The sequence below is a fragment of the Myxine glutinosa genome, chromosome 5, assembly GCF_964187855.1.
Source record: "Myxine glutinosa chromosome 5, kmMyxGlut1.1, whole genome shotgun sequence".
NCBI lineage: Eukaryota > Metazoa > Chordata > Myxini > Myxiniformes > Myxinidae > Myxine > Myxine glutinosa.
The window spans coordinates 130598416-130619112 of record NC_136265.1 but is presented as its reverse complement, the minus strand read 5'-3'; the positions used below and the strand labels follow the sequence as shown (position 1 = coordinate 130619112).

Genomic DNA, 20697 nt, shown 5'->3' with positions numbered 1-20697 from the left:
AACCATGATTTTTTTTTTACCAACGTCATCCCCCTAAGCCCACCTCTTTCCAAATTTGCAGTTATTGTTTTTGAAAGTTTGCTTTTTTATCCACCTTGTTCACTCCGAACCACTCATTCCTCCCCACATCCCTTGTTTGTCCAAGTCTCCCTCTTTTTTGTCCTTAAACCTGCTGTTGGTGCCCCCTCTCCCCTATTTGTACTGCTCATTTTGTTATGTTGCACCTTGATATGCTCAGTGCTCTTGCTCTTCCATGAACCTTGACATTTTATACAAAAAATTTACATTTCTCTGTAATGGCAGGATATGGGGGCCTCCTGGAGCTTGGCCTTTCCAAGCCTTTACGACCCAGGCCGAAAATCGGAGCTTTTCAACGGTAATATTTTCATGTCGGGATGCTGCCGAGCCATCTTCACTTCACTCGCACTCTTCTTCGTCCCCTTCGGTGCATACGCTGGAGCCGCGGACTACCAGACCTTTGCCCTCGTGGCCGGCACCAGCACCTTAGTAGTCGTCGGCTTGCAGGTGGACTTGCTGTTGCCTTTGCTGTTTGAAAACTCTCAATATTGGCTTAATAAATAAAGACCAAGGAAGTGATGGACGTTTGCGCCTGAACACAAAAAAACAAGACAGACTGTGCTTTAGGCATATAGTTCTATGAGATTTGAGAAGTAAACGGGTCTGTGTTACTCGTCAAGATGAAGCCTGTCTCGATCTTGCGTTAAGGGTGTGTTTCCTCCATAGATGGCGATGGATATCATGTACTGGACTGTAGTGAACCAGTTCTTCCTGTGGGGCAGCACCGCAGTGTATTTTGCTGTCATTTTCACCATGAGCTGTGATGGAATGCATTTTGTATTTCCATCTGAGTTCCCATTTGTGGGTATGTATTACCTTACAATGTCAAATCGTTACTGCACAGTGAGGGATGTAACTCCGTGTGGTACAGGACCAAAGGCCTAATGTTGCTTTGACATGTTTGTCACGTCATGTCACAGGCCGCTGTAAGAATTATAAGGTAATGTGTTTTTTGGTCCTCTGCAGGTGCCCCTCGCAGTGTGCTGGGGCGGCCAGAATTCTGGTTCACCATCGTGCTATCGGTCACAATCTCTCTGCTTCCCACTCTCGTTTACCGATTCATGAAAATCGATTTAACGCCAACACTTTCCCATAAGGTGAGGAGTTTTTTGGAGGAACTGGACAGTGTGGTCTGTTATGGGATCATCCTCATTTCTCCAATTGATTTTGGTAATGCACCACACACTTTTGGTAATGACGACATCGTCGGAAAATTGGCCGTTGCTTGCATGTGGTGCATCCTTTAAGAAAAATCTTTAATCCAACCTTCATTTCCTGTCACATGCACACTCCAACAACATTTACATGATATTTACCTTGGCCTAGCTTATATGGTAACAACAGTATGATGAGCCATTTCCACCTATAAATCGGGTTACCATACCTCCGGTATCCCCCAGACATGTTCTCCTTTTCAGTCTTGAAATCTCCATCTGGCTGAGTTATTTATAAAAATTAGAAATGCCTGGGATATGGCCATTTAAGATTTGGGATACTTTTTACCTTATTTCAAATGGTTAAACCATTTTTGTACATTTTCTTATGGTGATAAAATGCGGTTATGTAATGTTTGGACCAGGACAGCGTGGTACAAGACTGTACTATTCCGTCATGGCGTAATGGACGTGTTTGAACATCATGCGTCCACTTCATGTTCAAGCTCACAGTGAGAGAGTCAAGTGGCGTATTGTCCGCAATTCATTGTCTTTTCTGAGTCCGTACCGTTATACCGTATACATTTGTTTGATTTTCTTCTTCACAATGCTAAAACGAAAGTGTAAGTTCGCTGCAGAACGAAAGACCAAATTCCTGTGTTTTTGAAGTCGTCAAGAAAAAATGGAAGCTGAGTGCTTGGTATGTTGAGCAAGTGCCTGGTACGTATGGCTTGCAGGCCTCTCTGACAAATAAACGTGCTATTAATTTACAATATCATGTGGACTCATGATATTTCCATGATATAGACAAGCACAATATTTCCAGTCATAATTTAGTATTTTGAATGGAAGAACGGCGGTTTGCATTCAAAATTAATTGCAGTCCGGAAGAAGGAGTGTTGAAAGGAAAGGACTCCCTACATGCAATGAGGTACATTGGAATTTGAATAACTAGTGAGGTACCCGTGCTACGCATGGGGGCATGGGTGGGAGGCCAGAAGCAAACAAACAATGCAGAAACGGCGAATGCTAAAGCATGAAACCAATAAATTCCACATTACTGTAGCACCTTCAGTTGCACGTCAGACATAGACAGCAAGTTCGTGAAGGACTTCTATGAAAAACGTACTTTTTCGAAAACAAACAGGTACGTTTGTTCCATACCCAGTCAATGGCGAATCTGCATATGGCGATCCGCGAATTTCACGTTTAGAAAGTACAAACCATCACGGCATTTCGTCATTCACTTGAATTCGACGTCTCTTTTTTCATTCCAAACAGCATAACTCCAATCAAAAATTAAATAACATTGATATAAAAAATAAACTTTTAACAACATTCGTGACAAAAAAAAACAAGTATTTAAATCCTGATGTGAAGTTCCGTACAGTTGGGGGAACACAATTACGAATTCAAAATCGTAATTGTATTCACTCAATTCCAATCATCAATTGATACTTTAACAAAACGATTAACACGATTAACGTTTAACGATTAAACATCACGATTGAATGACGGTTGTATTGGGATATTATCAAACCCGCGCATTGCCGTCATCTGTCCACTTCCGGATTCGCTGCAGGTTCGTAATCCTCATCAAAATCTAAACAGTGTTTGTCGAATTTCAATAAAAGCCACATCACCGTTCATATTGGTAAATATTATTCCATCGTGTTTGGAAAAACTGAAAAATTCGAAAATTGGAAAACTTGGAAAAACAACATCGTTTGTTTTTCTCCAGGGGGTCCCAGGATTACCCACCCAAAATATCGTTGCATTCGGTTGAGCCGTTTTTGCGGTACCTTTGAACGGACAGACGGACAGACATTTGGTGAATTATAGTAAGACAAGCAACGGTACCCGCCCTGCGGGCGGGGCTTCAATTGGGAGGCCCAAATGAAAAGGCAAAATATCAGAAATTGAAGGGTCTTTTATTTTAAACGATTTATATATACATCCATTAAATCATATCACACGCAAATCATCAAAATCGAAAGAGTATTTTTAGTCCTTCACGCGGTCCTACATGCGTGGTCACCCGCACAGAATAAATATTATTTTTCTCTGCAACGTTGGTCCAATTGACAGGAAATTTTCATGATTAATGCAACTCCACCTGTTTAATTTTTTAATGATATTATGACGTCATATGTCATGATATGGGTGCCATCTTGGCAAAACAAAAAAACTTTGCACCTCTACATCTCCGAAAGCGCTGCATAGAAAAAATTGAGTCATGGCTCATTGTAAGAACTCTCCATGGGGAATAAAATATGTTAATGATGATGTCATAGGTGCCTCTATTATGCCGTCATAATTCGACAAATACAAAACTGCATCCAATCGAGATGAAATTTCTTGAGCATCATCTAGGGATAAATTGGTGGACAAAAAACAAAAGATATCGATCATCAGTCACGTGGTTCGGCCGCCATCTTGGAAAAACCGAAAAAAATTGCACCTCTTTATCTCCGAAAGCGCTGCATAGAAAAAATTGAGACATGGCTCATTGTAAAGAACTCTCCATGTGGAATAACATATGTTAATGATGATGGTGTAGCAGTTACCGCTGGATGCACACAATCGCCTTGCACCGGCCAGAACACGGCCAGACGCGCCTCTCCCGGGCATGCCCGGACTCACTGTTCCCGGGCACGCCCGAATCTCCCGGGCACGCCCGGTCTCGTCTTTCCCGGGCATGCCCGCTCTCGCCTTTCCAGGGCTCGCCCAGAGCGTCCAGGCATGCCCGCTATCGCCTTTTCAGGGCTCGCCCAGAGCGTCCGGGCATGCCCGCTATCGCCTTTCCAGGGCTCGCCCAGAGCGTCCGGGCATGCCCGCTATCGCCTTTCCAGGGCTCGCCCAGAGCGCCCGGGCACGCCCAGCCTCGACTTGCCAGGCCGCAGCCAAACACGCCCGGGCAGGTCCAGACTCGCCTTTCCAAGGCTCGCCCTTGACACCCGGGCATGCCCGGTATAGCTTTTGCCGGGCAAACTTCCCGACATAAATGTGTATATATATTGCTGCCCGATAAACGGGCTTGTCAGAATACCTGAGCTGTTTTGTTTCAATAAAGCAACTCGGATGAATTCCGTCTTTGGTCGCGTCAATTCTTTCGACTCGCGTTGGAGCGCAGTTCCTTCATTGGTGACCTACCGACATGGATACGGCAGTGACGCTTAAACTGCCTACCTTCTGGGAGGCTCACGCGGCTGTTTGGTTCACTCAGGCGGACCCTCAGTTCGCCCTGCGAGGCATCACCGCGGACGACACCCGCTTCCACCATGTTGTGGCGGCGCTCGGTTCCGCCACCGCGGCCCGCGCCTTGAGCCTCCTCGAGCACCCGCCGGCTGCTGACAAATACGATGCGCTGAAGACACTCCTCCTCAACGCTTTCGCCCTCTCACCGGCAGCACGCGCACGGCGCCTGCTCGCTCTGCCCGAGCTCGGCGACACGCGCCCGTCAGAACGCATGGACTATATGCTCTCGTTGCTCGGTGAGCACTCTCCGGATTTTCTGTTCCGCGAGCTGTTCCTTCGCCAGCTGCCTCACCCGGTACGCCTCGCCCTGGCTGGCACGTTGATCACGGATTCCCGCGCCCTCGCCAGGGAAGCCGATAAGATCTCCTCGGCGGGCCAGCACATCGGCGCGGTTACCTGGAGCCCGCCGCCGTCCGAGGCGACGCCCACGACGCCCGAGCGCCCTGCGCGGTTGGAGGCCGAACTGCCGGTGCAACTGGCGGCCGCCACGCCGCACCGCCCGCTTCCGACACGACGGCCGGGGCCTCCACCTGACCGGGCGTGGTGTTATTACCACGCCAGGTTCGGACACAAGGCTCGGACGTGCCGGCCCCCGTGCACTTTCGGCAGGTCGGGAAACGGCCGGGCCGGCGTTCATTCCCAGCCATGAGCGCCGGCCACTCGGGCAACTTGCTGTTTATTCGGGACAAAGCGTCTGGGCGGCGTTTCCTGTGTGACACCGGCGCCCAACTGAGCGTCATACCCGCCTCCGAGCAGGACAGGCGGGACGCCGTTTGCAGCCCCTCTTTGGTCGCTGCTAATGGCTCGGCCATACGCACTTTCGGCCCACGCGTCGTCACCCTCTGCTTCGGCAGCCAGCATTTTCAATGGACTTTTGTGACCGCCTGCGTCCCCATGGCTTTGCTGGGCGCCGACTTCCTCTGCGCGCACGGGCTGCTGGTCGACGTCAAACGTCGTCGCCTTGTCAACGCCGAGACCTTCAGCTCCCTGGCGTGCACGATGAGCAGCTCCGCGCCGACCGAACTGGCGTGCGCCCTCCCGGCAGCGAACGAGTTCGCTCGCCTGCTCGCGGAATTCCCGGCCCTCACGCCGCCGACGTTTTCGGCCGTCGCGGTGCGGCACGGGATCGAGCACCACATACCCACTACGGGCCCGCCGGTCTACGCCAGGGCCCGCCGCCTCGACCCGGCCAAGCTCGCCGTGGCGAAGGCCGAGTTCGACGCGTTGGAGCACCTCGGCATCGTGCGGCGCTCTGATAGCGCGTGGGCCTCGCCACTGCACATCGTGCCAAAGCCGGGGAGTGGATGGCGCCCGTGTGGCGACTACCGCCGTCTCAACGACGCTACCACCCCCGACAGGTACCCGATCCCGCATATTCAGGACTTTTCCGCCCATTTGGCGGGACGGGTCATCTTTTCGAAAATTGACCTGATACGGGGCTACCACCAGGTACCTGTCCGGGCGGCCGACGTCCCGAAGACGGCCGTCATCACGCCGTTCGGCCTGTTCGAATTTTTGCGGATGCCGTTTGGGCTCAAGAACGCGGCCCAGGCGTTCCAGCGCTTGATGGACGGCGTGCTGTGCGACCTGCCGTTTCTTTTCGTCTATCTGGACGATATCCTCGTCGCCAGCACGTCCCGCGCCGAGCACCTCCTCCACCTCCGAACACTGTTCGGTCGCCTCAGCGATCACGGCTTAATTGTCAACCCGGTCAAATGCCACTTCGGCGCGACGACCGTTGACTTTTTGGGCCACCGCATCACCAAGACCGGGGCCGTGCCGCTGCCGACCAAGGTCGAGGCCATCACCACGTTCCCGCGTCCCCGTTCCATCAAGGCCCTCCAAGAGTTCCTCGGTATGGTGAATTTTTATCACCGATTCGTGCCCCGCGCTGCTCAGCTCATGCGGCCCCTTTACGAGGCCCTCCGGGGCAAGCCGGCCAAGCATGACATTGTTTGGTCCGCGGCCATGGACGCGGCCTTCGCCAGCGCCAAACGGGCCCTCGCCGACGCAACGCTGCTGGCTCACCCGGTGCTCAACGCACCCATCGCCCTCACTACGGACGCCTCCAACTACGCGGTGGGCGCCGTCCATGAGCAATGGGTGGATGGGGTTTGGCAGCCACTCGCTTTTTTCAGCCGGCAACTCCGGCCGAACGAGTTAAACTACAGCACGTTCGACCGCGAGCTGCTCGGGCTATTCCTGGCCGTTCGCCATTTCCGACACCTCCTGGAGGGCCGCCCGTTCACGGCTTTCGTCGACCACAAGCCGTTGGTCTACGCAATGGCTAAGGTCACGGAGCCGTGGTCGGCCCGCCAGCAGCGCCAGCTCTCCGCCGTGTTCCGCCACGTTCACCACGGACATCCAGCACGTCGCCGGCAAAGACAACGCCGTGGCCGACTGTCTTTCTCGGGCCAGCGCGAACGCGGTCCACCTCGGCGTGGACTTCGCGCTCATGGCGGCCGACCAGACCACCGACGCCTCGGTGCAGGCACTCCGTGCGGCGGACACGGGCCTCCGCCTGGCCGACATTCCCTTCGCGGGCACCGTCCTGCTCTGCGACGTCTCCCAGGGTCAGCCTCGCCCCATCGTGCCCGTTTCCTGGCAGCGCCGCATCTTCGCCTCCATCCACGGCCTTTCTCACCCGGGCCGGAAAGCTTCTCAGAAGCTGGTGTCGGCGCGTTTCGTCTGGCACGGCCTTCGACGAAACATCCGCGACTGGGCCAACGCCTGCACGGCCTGCCAGCGGGTCAAGGTCCACCGCCACACCCAGGCCCCGCTGGCACCTTTCGCCGTGCCTGAACGGCGTTTCGACCATGTCCACGTGGACCTGGTGGGTCCCCTGCCCCCCTCGCGGGGGTTCACCCACCTGCTCACCATGGTGGACAGGACCACCAGGTGGCCGGAGGCTGTGCCCCTCGCCTCCACCACCACCGCCGACGTGGCGCAGGCGTTCATCGCCACCTGGGTCGCGCGCTTCGGCGCACCAGCGGACATCTCGTCTGACTGCGGCCCACAGTTCACGTCTGAGCTTTGGGGCGCGGTCGCCCGTTCATTGGGGGTCACGCTGCACCGCACCACGGCCTACCACCCCCAAGCCAACGGGTTGTGCGAGCGGTTTCACCGCTCCATGAAGGCCGCACTCATGGCCGGCCTTCAGGACGACGGTTGGGCCGACCGGCTGCCGTGGGTCCTTTTGGGCCTTCGCACGGCCCCCAAGGAAGACCTCCAGGCGTCCGCCGCCGAGCTCGTCTACGGCCAGCCGCTCCGCGTCCCGGGCGAATTCGTGCCCGACGCTACCAGTCCCTGGTCCGCCGCTCGCCAGCGCTCGGACCTCCAGGAGGCCGCCCGACGATTTGCCCCCGTGCCGACGTCCCGCCACGGTGGCCCCCAGTCCTACGTCCCCCCGGCGCTTCGCACAGCGGAGTACGTCTTTGTGCGTCATGACGCGCACCGGGGGCCACTCCGGCCACCGTACGACGGGCCCTTCCGGGTCCTGCGACGGGGCGACAAGTCTTTCATCGTCGACTTCGGCGGCCGGCCGGACCGGATTTCTGTGGACCGCCTCAAACCGGCGCACATGGACGTCGACCGACCACCACGGTTGGCCCTTCCTCCGCGGCGAGGCCGCCCCCCGTCCACAGTTCCCCCCGCTCGACCACCCACCACCACGTCGGACCCCTCCCCACGACCCTCCAGGGGTCGCTTCGGCCGGGTCATCTGGACCCCCCTTAAATTGACCCTGCCGGTGCAAGTCGATTCTGGAGGGGCGTGTGTAGCGGTTACCGCTGGATGCACACAATCGCCTTGCACCGGCCAGAACACGGCCAGACGCGCCTCTCCCGGGCATGCCCGGACTCACTGTTCCCGGGCACGCCCGAACCTCACGGGCACGCCCGGTCTCGTCTTTCCCGGGCATGCCCGCTCTCGCCTTTCCAGGGCTCGCCCAGAGCGTCCGGGCATGCCCGCTCTCGCCTTTCCAGGGCTCGCCCAGAGCGTCCGGGCATGCCCGCTATCGCCTTTTCAGGGCTCGCCCAGAGCGTCCGGGCATGCCCGCTATCGCCTTTCCAGGGCTCGCCCAGAGCGTCCGGGCATGCCCGCTATCGCCTTTCCAGGGCTCGCCCAGAGCGCCTGGGCACGCCCAGCCTCGACTTGCCAGGCCGCAGCCAAACACGCCCGGGCAGGTCCAGACTCGCCTTTCCAAGGCTCGCCCTTGACACCCGGGCATGCCCGGTATAGCTTTTGCCGGGCAAACTTCCCGACATAAATGTGTATATATATTGCTGCCCGATAAACGGGCTTGTCAGAATACCTGAGCTGTTTTGTTTCAATAAAGCAACTCGGACGAATTCCGTCTTTGGTCGCGTCAATTCTTTCGACTCGCGTTGGAGCGCAGTTCCTTCACTGGTATGATAAGTGGAACTTGTCTTTCGATCCCTGAAATCCTGAAGGATCATCAAACCCACCAATATATATCCATTGTCAGACACTGGATGACGTTTTGTCTCTTGAACTTATAGGCCTCACCATCGACCATGACCTTTCCTGGTCGTACTACATAGTAGCCTATAGCAAAGCTGACATCCAAAGCCAGCCAAAGTCTGAGCATCCTCCTCGATCCATCCATAGAATGGAAGATTTTCAACATCATTGGCATCTCAAATGATGACGTCGAAGCACACACAACACTTGTTACTCTCACACTGTAGACAAATCAATGCCCTCTGTTTTTTTAGCACCGCTCCTCTTCTCCATCTCAATCTGCTCTCAGCCCTCCAGGCTCCAACCCTCCATAGCTTCTCAAGAACGCATGCATTCTTCCAGTAACCTCTTCTGGGTTTAAACTCCTAAAATCCAAACCCACCGCACACCTCAACTCCTTTGTTCCTCTTTTCTCTCGTTTGTTGAACCACCTTCCACAAATGGTCAATCATCCTCTTCCCTTCAGTGCTTCACGCAGGCCGTGCACTACAACAATATTATGTCATCCCTACCCGTAATCTTGACCTCTCCCAGTAATACTCCTCTTATGTGTGTAGGTTGTAGTGCTTCCTCTCATCCTCTCTCTATTTATATCTCTTTACATCTTTCTACATCTCTCTACATCTCTCTACATCTCTCTACATCTCTCTACATCTCTCTACATCTCTCTACGTCTCTCTAAATCTCTCTGTACATCTCTCTACATCTCTATACATCTCTCTACGTCTCTCTACATCTCTATACATCTCTCTACATCTCTCTACATCTCTCTACATCTCTCTACATCTCTATACATCTCTGTACATCTCTCTACATATCTATACATCTCTGTACATCTCTCTACATCTCTCTACACCTCTATACATCTCTCCACATCTCTATACATCTCTCTACATCTCTCTACATCTCTATACATCTCTATACATCTCTCTACGTCTCTATACATCTCTCTACATCTCTGTACATCTCTCTACATCTCTACACATCTCACTACGTCTCGCTACATCTCTATACATCTCTCTACATCTCTCTACATCTCTATACATCTCTATACATCTCTCTACATCTCTCTACATCTCTATACATCTCTCTACATCTCTATATGTCTCTATACGTCTCTCTACATCTCTATACATCTCTCGCTAGCTCTATACATCTCTCTACATCTCTATACATCTTTCTACATCTCTATACATCTCTCTACATCTCTATACATCTCTCTACATCTCTATACATCTCTCTACATCTCCCTACATCTCTCTACATCTCTATACATCTCTCTACATCTCTCTACATTTCTCTACATCTCTATACATCTCTCTACATCTCTCTAGCTATCTCTCTCCCCCGTCCCCCCGTCCCCCATCCCGTCCCCCCACCCTTCCCCTTCTCCTTCTCCTTCTCTCTCTCTCTCTCTCTCTCTCTCTCTCTCTCTCTCGCCCCCTGCAGGCCGTTTGTGGTGGGCGTGGCGTCATGGCGGCTGTGAGCAACTGCTCTGTGTTGTAGTGAGTTCTTTGTTAGTTTTCCTCCTCTCCTGCCCTCCCCTGCCCCCCCCTCTCCTTTCCATCCTGTGTACTTTGGCATTTTGTTTTCATCCTTCCTATACCTTTGTCTTCAAGAGAGAGAGGTTTGAGAGCGGACCCATTTTGGGTGCGGCCTACCGGCTTCGACGACGCTTTGTAAGCCTTTTTGTGCTTATACTGCACGTTTATTATTTATTCTAGTTTGATTTATTTCGTTTTGGTACCTACTTGTCCGGTTCGGACAAGTGGGGGGGGTGTTAATTCGCTGGGATGGCGAATGCACGCTCTCGGTTAGAGGCGTTCGACAACTTAACAAGGAAGCATGCATTTGTGTGTGTTCCACCCGAAGGAACTTCCACTGAGGACATTGTTTTGTCGGTGGGGAAAATAATCGGTTGTGAAAATGTACGAGCAGCGTCGAGAATGAATCAAAAAGTTGTTGTATTTGTGTCCGATGAAAAATTCGTTCACGATGTTGTAAGTGCGGGTTTAACCACAGAGACAGGTCTCTTTGTCTTGGCGTCGCCTATGGACACTCCGTCGATGAGGGTCGTCATATCTAACGTACCCCCATTTATAACCTGCAACCAGCTGATGTCCGTTTTGTCCCGATACGGAACAGCTGTGTCAAAAATCACAATGATTCCGCTCCGGTCTCAGGATGAACGTGTTAAACACGTGATGAGCTTCAGACGGCAGGTGTATATGGTGCTTCCGGATCGAGGCGATGACACGGGGTTAAACATCACGTTCAAGGTAAAGGTGAACAACCATGAGTTCCAGATGTATGCGTCATCGGCCTCATTAACATGTTTTCAGTGCGGAGCTTTTGGCCATGTGAAAAGGTTTTGTCCGAAGGTATCGTGTGTAAGGTGTGGTGAAGCAGGTCATAGTGACGCTGATTGTAAAAGAGATAACACCCCGGTCTCTAACGTACGAAACAACGTAAACCGAAATACCCGAACGGTTCCTACCGACGCTCCCTCGCACTCGAGGAGTAGGGATAATACTCCTGTTCGTCTTAGTGTAAACGACAACACCGCTGATTCGGTAAATAATGAAATAACCCCAGATAACCCACCTGTGGTGGCAGATGCTACGTGCAGTGAGGGGATGGAAGAAAATCCCATTGTGGTGACAAAGAAACGAAGAGCACCTGGTGCTTGTAACTCCAACATTACTTTGAAAAAGGTAGTGTTGGATAAAGACAGTGTGGGTGCAGACGCCCTGGAACGTCTTTCTCAGGTGTCCACAAGCTGTGTTGACACCAGGGAGAAGGAACATGAATTAATTAATTCTGAAACATTATCGGGCAGCACCGAAAACCTGGGAGAAAAAGTAGATGGTGAGACTAAAGATGATGGTGAGCCCATTAGTGAGCCGCCACCTTCACTACCTGCTGAGACCGAGCGGATTGGGAATGTCTCAGCCCCAAGCTCCTCTTTACCCCTGCAAGATCTAAATCATGACACTGGTTCGTCAACTGAGCCAGTGAACATCTCCCTGCAGGAGGGTGAAGCCGAGATTTCAGCTCCTGCTGAATGTCCCGGGTACCAGAGTGAGGATGACTCTACCATAGAACATTCCAGCAAATCTTCGGACTTGGCTGGCATCAAAATGGGGACTGGGCAGACTGATATATGTGACCCGGGCGGAGCTGTTTCTGATTTGTCAGATTCAGAGGATGAAGTTGAGATGACTGAGTTGTCTCAATCTTCATCAGATCAGTCATCCATAGCCCCTCAACTCGTTATTTCTTTTCTGAATGACACCTACCGACACCGAAATGTGATTGTAAAAGATCATTTTCCTGATTTAATTTCATTCATCCAGGCTGCAAAGGACATAATTAGGAGGCCGGATGAATTTCATTTAACAAGGTCGCTGTTTCATCGGCTTAGAAAGGCTGTTACAAAAGCAGGGAGCGAGATTTCCCAGCAACCGCTCACGCCTTTTGATAATCCATGAAAAAAATCACCTTTGGAACCTTAAATATGAATGGCGGAGGTGCAAGCCAAAACCGCCAGGTTCAGGTGAAAAGTTTATTTGAGCGCAAGAAAATTGATGTACTCTTACTCCAGGAAACCCATATAATTCAAAATGGGGAGTATGACTGGTGTCGCCTCTTTAAAGGACAATGTTTTTTTAGTAACATGTCTTCTTCTTCTGCTGGTGTAGCCTTTTTACTCAGACCAGGCCTAGTACCTGAGTCATGCCTCTTCCAGGAGGTGATTAAAGGCCGGTTTATTTCATTGGAACTGGTCATTAATAATTTTCGGTTTACACTATTCAACGTTTATGCACCAAGTGAGAGTGTGGAACGAAGAGCTTTCTTTTCATCTTTAATTCGACACATGCAGTCGATAGATCTCAATAATTGTATTTGCATGGGGGGTGACTTTAATTGCACCTTTAAACCCAGTATAGACCGAAATACAGCAGAACCTCATCCCGAAGGTAGTACTGATTTGTTAAATTATTTTTCGGCAGTGGGTGTGCTAGATGCATGGAGACTGCATTACCCCAACAAATCTGAGTATACTTGGGGACGATGTGCCAATGGGAGAATGACCTTCGCTAGACTTGACCGTTCGTACATAAACTCACAGTTCAGGAATGCGGTTATCTCTCCAAATCATTTTCCATCTTTGTTTTCTGATCATCATTTAGTTACCATGGGCCTCTTTTTCCCTCAACCCTTACACAAAAGTGCATACTGGAAATTCAATACCAGTCTTCTCGAAGATGCTTTGTTTAAAGACGCCTTCCGTGCTTTTTGGGTCATCCAACTTTCAAGAAAGCTCTCTTTCTCTTCTTTAGCATTATGGTGGGATAACACAAAAGCTCAGATTAGAGTGTTTTTTCAGCAGTTTGTTTCAAATGATACTGACGTAAAAAATATAACAATGGCTTGTTTAGAAGCTGATATTATACGGTTAGAGTGTAAACTGGCTAAAGATAATATCAGAAGAGACCACAGGTTATTGGTTGAAAAGAAGGCTCAACTGAGAGAGCTGATTCAGGAGAAAGCAACAGGCCTGTTAATCAGATTAAGAATAAACAATTTAAAGGTATCAGACACCCCGAGTAAATCTTTTTTCCAAATGGATTTTGTAAATAAGTCACCCAAAACCCTTTTCTCTGTACAAGACTTTAGGGGAAACATGGTTGCCAACCCTGGAGATGTAAGATTGTGCATTAGAGAGTTTTTTTCAAAAGTTTATGCAAAACAAAATGTTTGTGAGCAAACCATGGAATTTTTAACTTCTCACCTTTCATCCCTAACTGAGCCTCAGTGCCTGGGCCTGGATTCAACAATTACTTTGCCTGAGCTAACGCAGGCCCTAAGTGAAATGGACTCGGGGAAAGCTCCTGGGATTGACGGCCTACCGGCAGAATTTTTCTTGGCTTTTTGGGACCTTTTGGGCCCTGAATTATTGAATATCCTGGAATCATCCTTGGTGCTTGGAGAACTCCCACTAAGCTTCAGAAGAGCAGTGGTGTCGCTGATTCCAAAGACTGGGGATCTACGACAGATAAAGAATTGGCGGCCGGTCTCGTTATTATGTACGGACTACAAAATATTGTCGAAAGTGTTGGCCAGTCGGTTGAAGACGGTAATCGGTGACCTAGTCCACCATGATCAGAATTACTGCATCCCAAACAGATCTATTTATGATAATATTTTTTTGATTAGAGATTTAATGGAATGTGATTGCTTGGAAAAAGATTTTGGGATAATATTCCTTGATTTGGAAAGGGCTTTTGACAGTGTGGATCATGTTTTTTTGTATCATGTGCTAGAAGCATGTGGCTTTGGTGTCAATTTTAGGGCCTACGTGACTTTGTTGTACAACAATATATTTAGTTTATTTAAAATAAATAACGAACTCAGCTCTCTGGTACAGGTTCAAAGAGGGGTGAGACAAGGATGCCCGGTTTCTGGGTTGTTATTTTCCTTGGTAATGGAATCACTCCTAATTTTATTTAGGAAAAATATTTCAGGAGTGACAGTATCCCCTGGGAGTCCTTCAGTAGTTGTATCGGCTTATGCAGATGATGTCTGTGTGGTTGTTAAGAAGGAGAGTGATATCCCAGCACTTGTTGAATGTTTAAATCTTTTTTGCCTCGCTTCTTCTTTGAAGTGTAACTGGGACAAGAGTAAGGCCTTATGGATTTCCTGTCTCAAGAACATTCCACCTGGAAGAGTGCTGGTACCACCTGTGCATCTACCAACAAAGTTAAAATGGGTGGAAGACGGAGTCAAATACCTTGGGGTTTTCCTGGGATCTCCACATTACGTCCTCAAAAATTGGGACGGGATTGTTGAGCATGTCAAAAAAAGACTGGGAATGTGGAAACGAGCTCTGCCCCACCTTTCCTACAAAGGCAGGGTTCTAGTGGTTAATAATTTGGTGGCTTCTTCCCTGTGGCATAGGTTTATCTGCCTTCAGCCGCCAGAGGCACTACTAAAGGCAGTGCAGAGGCTACTCGTGGATTTTTTTTGGAGTGGTCACCATTGGTTGCTACCAAATGTCATATGTAGCCCCTTGTTTGAAGGTGGCCAGGGACTGATCGACATAAAAAGTCGTATCATGGCTTTTCGGCTGTGTACCATACAGCAGTTGCTGTACAAGGAACGACTGCCAAGCCGACTTCTGGCCTATCACGTGCTGCGAAAAGCAAGCGGGCTCGGATACGGCCCTCAACTTTTCTTAGTCCAACTCCAACATGTCGACACATCTCATCTACCATCATTCTATCAGAGCCTTCTGAATGCCTGGCAAAGCCTTTCGACTAGTCGCCAACAAGAAACCTATGCTACAAGCATGTTTGTGGAAGAACCCCTTTTTTACAACCCACTGTTTCCTGCAATTCCAAGAAGCCGAGACTTTTATCAACACTTTATTACAGCGGGCATAATCAAAGTGTTGGACCTCCGCCATGATTCTGGTTGGGGGTGGAAGACGGTGCAAGAGATAGCTGATATGACTGGAATATGGTCAAACAGAATAATCGGAAGAGTACTAAAGGAAATAGTAAAGAAAAGCTTCCAACTTGGACTAAGATGGACCCAGGAAGTTTTGGTGACATCCAATGACTGGCATTTTCCTGGTTTATTGGTACAGCCTAGTCACGGAGACTTGCCCCCAATTAGTGAGGGACAAAACATTTTTCAGAAATGCAGTAGTAAAGACCTGTATCGGTTATGCACTGCAGTTCTGCTTGGGAACTCACCGTTAAATGGAGTGGCCAGGTGGAAAGGGCTAATGCCTTTTTTGCCTAATGCCCTTTGCTAAATACCGGAAGGACTCCCATCTGAGCCTGTATGGGAATCAATATACAGTAAGCTGGTAAGCAAAAGGACAGGTGACCTCCAGTGGCGAATGATACATTGGATCATTCCGTCTAATAAATTAGTGAGTCATTTCGCGCCCACATATACGTGTTGCCCGTTCTGTGTTTACACAGAGGATGTGTTCCATGCGTACGTTGATTGTGCAAGGCTTGTGCCTTTATTTCAATGGCTGAACTACATGGCTGGAAAAATGAAGATCACTTTTTCTCTGCGATCATTTATTTTTGGTTTCAATGATATGAAAGTACATATGTGATTTCAAAAACAACATGTACATATGTTGTTTTTGTTTTTAGTGGCCACGGCGAAAATGGCAATTCATTTATCGAGGAGGGAAAAACTGAAAGGAAAGCCGATTGGGCAATGTGATGTCTTGTTCTTTTTTAATGCCTTGACATCTGCAAGACTCAAACTTGAATTTTGTGATTCTGAAAGGAAGAAATGTATTGATGAGTTTATGAACATCTGGTGTTTTGATGGGATCTGCATGGTGCAGGAGAATGAATTAATGGTATATTTGTAGGTTTGTTTGGATTGATTCAGTGTGTGGTCGGTTTTTCTGTTGTTGTTTTTCTTTTCTAGTTCATTGTACTGTTTTGATTTCCTGTCATTATCTCTTTTTCTTTTCTGTATTTTTGATTATTGTGCCTGTATTGAATAGTATTCTTCACCGACTGGCTTGTATTTTTATATTTTTATATTTTTGTAATAAAAAGTCTCTCTCTCTCTCTCTCTCCCTCTCTCTCTCTCTCTCTCTCTGTCTCTGTCTCTGTCTCTGTCTCTGTCTCTGTCTCTGTCTCTCTCTCTCTCTCTCTCTCTCTCTCTCTCTCTCTCTCTCTCTCTCTCTTCCATTTTCTTGATCATTGGTTATCTTGCTTGTGTCCAGCTGTGGTCCAACTGTTCCATTGTCAGTTCGTTGCATTTCACCTTGTGTCACCTTGCTCTTATATGAGCCTCGATCTTGCATCGGAAAAAAAATACAATAAAAAAAAAAACAGGATGGAATTTCTCAAATCGAACCTCTTTTATTTTTTAGTTGAATGACAATTTTTTTTTATCTTCTGCTTCCCGATTCAGGTTTTCATGATGTTGTACTCGCTTATATTTAAGACAGGATTTGAGCTTTGACATTCACGAAGATTTCAACTGTCGTTTATTAGTTTGAGTTTGTTGCTTTCACCTTTTTCCACATTTTGTGTGTTTATTGGATATCATTTCTATTTCTGTAAAAATTTTGTACTTGATCTTGAGTTGTTATGAGATAACTAATAGGTGTAATTAGCATTCAAATTAAAATATGGGCTTCAGCAGATCAGCATTTAAGATTTTAACGAGAAAGCATCCCAAAATGCAAAGCCTGTCCATGGCACACATACACACACACACACACACACACACACACACACACACACACACACACACACACACACACACACACACACACGTCTAAACAAGACGGGACCCAAACCCCGACATAGAGCTGTTCCAAAAGGGGCAAAGAAAGAGTATGGCAAAAGAAAAGATTGACAGTGTCATTGACAGAAAGGTAAAATGAAAACTTTCCAAAACTCTCCGAAGACAGGTCCATCGGGGGAATTCTGAAAGCTATCCTAACTTGCCCTTACATGAGCCTCGCTTTTGCAGAGAGAACAAGAAAGAGCAATCAGAGATTGCAGACCCTCGCCAGGATGTGTTTCAGTGGTTTTTTAAGGGTTTTGTGTTAAAACAAATATGGCGGCCGAACCACGTGACCGATCACGTCATCATTTTTTTTTTGCTCCACCAATTTATGCCTACATGACGCTCAATAAATTTCATATTGATCGGATGATGTTTTGTACTTGTCTAATTATGACGTCATAATGGAGGCACCTATGACATCATCATTAACATATTTTATTCCCCATGGAGAGTTCTTTACAATGAGCCATGTCTCAATTTTTTCTATTCAGCACTTTCGGAGATATAGAGGTGCAATGTTTTTCGGTTTTTCAAATATGGCGGCCGAAACAGGTGACCTATGACGTTACAATTATCATTAGAACATTATACAGGTGGAGTTGCACCTATGGTGGAAATGTCCTGTCAATTGGACCAATGGTTGCAGAGAAAATCATATTTATTCTGCATGGACAAACAAACAGACAGACTGACTCAAATGCAGTACCCTCTCCTCAGACGAGGGTAACAAGAAAGCATCTGAAAATGCAAAGCGCGTCCGCAACCGTTTGTAGGGTAGATGTCTTCTTCTTCTTCATTTTCTTCTTCTTCTTCTGTATGCTCAAAATAACAAAGTTTAAATAAAAATGAAAAAAATAAAAATTGATGATTTTATGCAGCCTCGACCTTTGAGCTTTGGATCTAAAAAAATAAAATAAAATCACCTTCTAGCTTTTGATTGGTGAACCAATTCTGTGACCCAATATGCAAAGTCTTAAAATTTCAGGTCAATTGGATGAAAATTGATGATTTTGCTCAACCTTGACCTTTGACTTTATGATCAAAAAAAAAAAGAATGAGCTTCTAGCTTCCAGCTCTTGATTGGTTAACCAATTCGGTGACCTGATATGCAAATTCTTAAAATTTCAGGGCAATCGGGTGAAAATTGGTGATTTTATGCAACCTTGACCTTTGACCTTTTGATTAAAAAAAAAACTATCGCTTCTAGCTTTTGATTTGTGAACCAAATCAGTGACCCAATATGCAAAATCTTAAAACTTCAGGTCAATGGGATGAAAATTGACGATTTTATGTGATGCTGATCTTTGACCTTTCGACCAAATTATTAATTTTGGTTCTCCATATTATCATATTGAAGCTTTATTAAAATTCTGATGACAAAACTCAAATTGTAAATTGAAATTTCAGGTCAATTGGATGAAAATTGATGATTTTATTTTATGTGATGCTGACATTTGACCTTTTGATAAAATTATTAATTTTGAATAAAAATTAATAAAAACAGTTCTTCTGACAAACCAGACGTAATCTGCATAACAGAAACTTTCCTCCTTAAAATGTCTCTGATTCCTTAATATCGGTATGATAGGCCTGAGCCTCGTCCTATTGGTGGGGTTGCGATCTTTATGAAGAACTCTCTTCCTCGCTCTCCTTACACTGCCCACTCTCTACCCCACCCCCAGGTGCACCTCTGGCTACGGCTTCCTCTCCACCCCCACCTTTTGTTCATGTGTGTTCTGTACCGTCCACCAAAACAGTGATGACTCCATTTACATCTCCCTTTCTGACAACATGGACCAACTTCTATCCACTCATCCCAACTCTCTCTTCCTCATATGTGGCGACTTCAACGGTCATAATGCCAGCTGGCTGGGTGTGGGTTCCTCTCTCACCAGCCATGGCACCTCAGCAAAGGACTTCTGCGACTAACTGGGACTGACACAATCTGTCAATTTCTTGACCCGGATCTCAGTCAATGGAGTATCTTCTCTTCTAGACTTGGTTGTGACAGACTTCCTGCAAATGTCTGCTGCTCTTCTTCTGCTCCAATGGGTTCTTCTGATCATTTGCTTGTTAAAATGGACATCTCTCAGGCCATTCTCAGAGAGCCTCCTCAGCATCGCAGAGTCTGGCATTTCACTCAGGCCGACTGGCATGGTCTTCAAGCAGCCATTAATCATCTGGACTGGTCAGTGGTCTCCCATCTCTACTGCCTCTGACATCAACTCTTTCTGGGAATTCTTCAAAAGAAAATTGCTCTCTCTCATGCACAGATTTATCCCATCTCATCTTCAGTTGTCTTACCCTTCCTCCCATCCATGGTACACTGAATCTTGTGGTGAGGCAGTTGCCCTGAAACAACTTGCCTTTGCCTCTTGGAAGGCTAATCCAACTGAAGGCAATCAATTCCTTTCACAAAGCTCAGAACAAGCGTGTGTCTACCCTCAGGAGAGCCAGGAAACAATATCTCTCAACTCTCAAGACTGAACTCTCAAACCTGTCTCCCTCCTCCAAATCCTGGTGACATCTGGTCAAATTTGTTTCAGGTGTTTGTTCCCTCTACATCCCCTCACTTACCTCAAATGGCTGCACAGTTGACACCGCCCGTGACAAAGCCGAATGCCTCAACTCTGTGTTTGCCTCAAAATCTTGTGTCCCAAACCCATCTCTCTGTACCCACCATACCCAGACGTACCCAGCTGCTCCTGAACTCTGCGTCCTTCTCTCCTGACAAGGTGGAGAAGTTTCTGTCAAACCTCGACTCTGATTCTACAACTGGACCAGACGGAATCAGCCCACGGGTCCTACATTCCTGCTCTGCCGCTCTTTCACACACTCTCTCAATTCTCTTCACCCTCTTTTTGCTCAAGGTCATCTTCCATCTGCTTGGAAATCAGCCAACATTACCGCTTTACACAAGAAAGATGCAAAAACAGATCCTTGCAACGACAGACCAATCAGACTTCTCCCAATAATCAGCAAGGTCATGGAATCAATCATCGCTTCTGACATCAAATCCTTCCTCTTCTCCAATGGCTTAATCTCGGATCATCAATTTGGTTTCAGACCAGGTCATTCTACTCTGAATATGCTCCTTCTGCTGTCTCAACAATGGATGGAGGTCCTTAATGCCAAACAGGAAATCAGAGCTGTCTCCCTTGACATATCACGTGCCTTCGATATGGTCTGGCACCCCGCTCTGCTCACCAAACTCTCCTTCGATGGTATCCATGGAAATCTCCACGCATGGCTTGGGCACTTCCTTTCTGGTCAGAGTCAACGTGTGGCCCTGAATGGAATTCTCTCATCTCCCCTTCCTGTTCAGGCTGGAGTTCCCCAAGGCAGTGTTCTGGGCCCTGTGCTTTTTCTGGTCTTCATCAAT

General features: G+C 48.2%; 2 protein-coding genes across 4 annotated transcripts in view; both read left to right on the top strand.

Annotated features, from left to right (window-relative positions):
- The window catches only part of LOC137428076 (phospholipid-transporting ATPase ID-like), a 43110-nt gene extending 40995 nt beyond the window's left edge, over positions 1-2115 (top strand). The window contains exons 9-12 of the mRNA XM_078777099.1: positions 304-525; positions 745-883; positions 1045-1175; positions 1658-2115. Coding sequence (XP_078633225.1) covers positions 304-525; positions 745-883; positions 1045-1175; positions 1658-1711 — 546 coding nt within the window. The 3' untranslated portion in view covers positions 1712-2115. The remainder of the gene's footprint in view (positions 1-303; positions 526-744; positions 884-1044; positions 1176-1657) is intronic.
- LOC137427079 (CD276 antigen-like) overlaps positions 1-20697 on the top strand; it is a 338480-nt gene that overhangs the window by 246668 nt on the left and 71115 nt on the right. The window lies entirely within an intron of this gene.